At 35.3% G+C, this 3,681-nt stretch overlaps 1 protein-coding gene across 1 annotated transcript in view; it reads right to left on the bottom strand.

Annotated features, from left to right (window-relative positions):
- Positions 1–2,641: 2,641 nt before the first annotated feature.
- LOC107570415 (gastrula zinc finger protein XlCGF8.2DB-like) overlaps positions 2,642–3,681 on the bottom strand; it is a 7,019-nt gene continuing 5,979 nt past the window's right edge. The window contains exon 3 of the mRNA XM_016256646.1: positions 2,642–3,659. Coding sequence (XP_016112132.1) covers positions 3,030–3,659 — 630 coding nt within the window. The 3' untranslated portion in view covers positions 2,642–3,029. The remainder of the gene's footprint in view (positions 3,660–3,681) is intronic.

Below are 3,681 nucleotides of genomic sequence, written 5' to 3'. Positions count from 1 at the left end.
ATGACTTTGCAAACATTTGACATATTAAATATCATTCATAAATATCATTTCAATGTGCAGAAGCTATTTCCACATAATCTAATGCTCTTTTCACATAGGCTAATTAAATATTCTCTAATCAAACCTGCTACATTTCTTAATTAGAGTAATGAAATTAGCATCTGACTTGTTCTCATTCAACAACAAGAAGAACCTGCACCAGCACCACTGACAGATGAAGAGGAGATGGTGAAGTAGAAGAATTTTAAAATCCAAAAGAAAAAGAATAACTGTTGCTTTTGTATTTGTAGGAAATAAAGATGACTAAATAAATTATGAATATTTTGTGTTTATTTAACAGCTGTGGTGGTGGTTACAGCATATATCTTAGTAATCATATATCAGTAATCAGTTTCATTTTCAGAAGGTGCGATGGTGAGAATATGCTTGTCATCAATGCATCCAAATCCTGAAGGAAATTCTGCTTACTTCCAGAGGTCACAGAACGTCAGTGAACATCATTTATCAGATTAGCCTCATTTAAACCAATTTCTACAACACTGACCTACAGTCCAGTGAAACTTCTCTTTGACAGATTTGAGCCCAGGGGAAAATTCTCAGAACGAGCGTTAGAGCAACGCACACTTTCCTTATCAGTCTGCATACAGCCTTACTAATGTGCTCTGCATCTCCGATGTTTTAAAGAAAACTACCGTTTAAATTGCTACAGCTCAAATAAATATGCATGTGGCATATATGAATATGGCAAAAAAAAAAAAAAATGTATGTATCTAAATATTCTTAAATCAAGATGAATTTTCTACATACATTTTTTTTCTTATTTTGCTAATTATCTGCCTGTGGGGTAAGAAATAAAAAATGTTTGTTTCCGTTTGCATTGATTATTTTTCTTATATGGCGGACAATTTTGCATGTTTTACGTAAAATGCACTTGTTTGTCCCAAAAACAAGACTAAATACCCAACCCATTTCATTAGTGCCGTATGTTTATTGGCTGTATTATATCGGTCATCCGAGGCTGTCTTTGAGTTTCATTGTATTTAACTAAATGAACACACCTGCTAACTAGCGTGATTAAACGCTAACTTATCTGTAACGTGACGTGCCATAGACCTTGGATCAGTTTCATATTCATATCAGGTTCAAAGATGTCAAGTCAAGTCACCTTTATTTATATAGCGCTTTTAACAATACAGATTGTGTCAAAGCAACTGAACAGCATTAATTAGGAAAATAGTGTGTCAATAATGCAAAGTGACAATAGTAAACACTCATTTTTCAGTTAAAGACAGTTCATCATTGAATTCAGTGATGTCAACATCCAGCTCAGTTTAAATAATATCTTTGCAATTATGTCAACGATAACGCTGGAAATGAAGGAAATTCTGCTTACTTCCAGAGGTCACAGAACGTCAGTGAACATCATTTATCAGATTAGCCTCATTTAAACCAATTTCTACAACACTGACCTACAGTCCAGTGAAACTTCTCTTTGACAGATTTGAGCCCAGGGGAAAATTCTCAGAACGAGCGTGAGAGCAACGCACACTTTCCTTATCAGTCTGCATACAGCCTTACTAATGTGCTCTGCATCTCCGATGTTTTAAAGAAAACTACCGTTTAAATTGCTACAGCTCAAATAAATATGCATGTGGCATATATGAATATGGCAAAAAAAAAAAAAAATGTATGTATCTAAATATTCTTAAATCAAGATGAATTTTCTACATACATTTTTTTTCTTATTTTGCTAATTATCTGCCTGTGGGGTAAGAAATAAAAAATGTTTGTTTCCGTTTGCATTGATTATTTTTCTTATATGGCGGACAATTTTGCATGTTTTACGTAAAATGCACTTGTTTGTCCCAAAAACAAGACTAAATACCCAACCCATTTCATTAGTGCCGTATGTTTATTGGCTGTATTATATCGGTCATCCGAGGCTGTCTTTGAGTTTCATTGTATTTAACTAAATGAACACACCTGCTAACTAGCGTGATTAAACGCTAACTTATCTGTAACGTGACGTGCCATAGACCTTGGATCAGTTTCATATTCATATCAGGTTCAAAGATGTCAAGTCAAGTCACCTTTATTTATATAGCGCTTTTAACAATACAGATTGTGTCAAAGCAACTGAACAGCATTAATTAGGAAAATAGTGTGTCAATAATGCAAAGTGACAATAGTAAACACTCATTTTTCAGTTAAAGACAGTTCATCATTGAATTCAGTGATGTTAACATCCAGCTCAGTTTAAATAATATCTTTGCAATTATGTCAACGATAACGCTGGAAATGAAGTGTCCCCAACTAAGCAAGCCAGAGGCGACAGCGGCAAGGAACCAAAACTCCATCGGTGACAGAATGGAGAAAAAACCTTGGGAGAAACCAGGCTCAGTCGGGGGGCCAGTTCTCCTCTGACCAGACGAACCAGCAGAACGGAAAAATAATTAATTTAATTTAACTTTTTCTGTTTACGGTTACTGTTTTTCTTTTTCGTTATCTTTATTTTTGTGATTATTCTTATGATTTGATAACTTATTCTCATGGTATTTGGACAATATTATATTTCACAAAGTAAATATTAGTCTATAGCCTAAAAATATTAACAAAAATGGGGGAAAAAATCAGACATGCATGGATAGTGCTATGGGATACTGGGTGAAAAATGATTTCCAATCCATTATTATACCGTGAATAAAACATGTTGTGAATAGTCACTTCACGTTATTTACCTCAGAAAAGACAACAATATTACTTAAGTTAACGAGCTGGAGCCAACTTCAACCTTTAGAACGTTTTATTGCTGTTTTTAATACATGATGTATGCCACAGATGTATTTTTGCGGTGTTGAATTTTCACATCAATTAACATTATACGTGCAATATACTAGCTTTGCTATGACTTTATTCTCAAAATATTTGAACTTTAATGTCATATTGCTACAACCTTTTTTCACAATTGAATTGTCTTCCAGAACGAATGCACATATGATTGTAGAAATCACTCCTTTACCTAAATCTTGTCACGGTGAGGAAAATGGTGATTTCTTCCCAGAATGAGTTTGCAAATGATGTTTCATGCTGCTTTTACATGTGAAACTCTTCTTACACTGAGGACACTTGTAAGGTTTCTCTCCAGTGTGAACTCTCAGGTGAGTTATAAGGTTTACTTTAACAGCGAAGCTCTTTCCACACTGTTCACAGGTGAAAGGTTTCTCTCCCGTGTGAATTCTCATGTGGACACTGAGGGTATCTTTTCTTGAGAAACTCTTTCCACAGTGATGGCACATGAAAGACTCTCCTCTGATGTGAGTTATTACATGATTCTTAAGGTGATTCGTGTCTGTGAAACTCCTTTCGCACAGATGGCATTTAAAAATGTCTCTGGAGTGAATCTTCATGTGATTATTAAGGCTTACATTATATCTGTAGCTCTTCCCACACAGTTTGCACGGGAAAGGCTTCTCTGCAGTGTGAATTCTGGTGTGTGTCTTTAGATTTGATTTATGCGTGAAACTCTTCCCACACAGTTTGCAGGTGAAAGGCTTCTCTCCAGTGTGAATTTTCATGTGGGCATTCAGTTGGGTTTTACGTGTCCAACACTTTCCACACTGAGAGCAGGTGAAAGGTTTCTCTCCAGTGTGAGTACTCATGTGGACATTAAAGTGACTTTTC

Source organism: Sinocyclocheilus grahami, unplaced genomic scaffold, assembly GCF_001515645.1.
Source record: "Sinocyclocheilus grahami isolate Dianchi unplaced genomic scaffold, SAMN03320097.WGS_v1.1 scaffold1455.1, whole genome shotgun sequence".
NCBI lineage: Eukaryota > Metazoa > Chordata > Actinopteri > Cypriniformes > Cyprinidae > Sinocyclocheilus > Sinocyclocheilus grahami.
The sequence above is the reverse complement of the archived record's forward strand: the minus strand, read 5'-3'. Positions and strand labels throughout refer to the sequence as shown.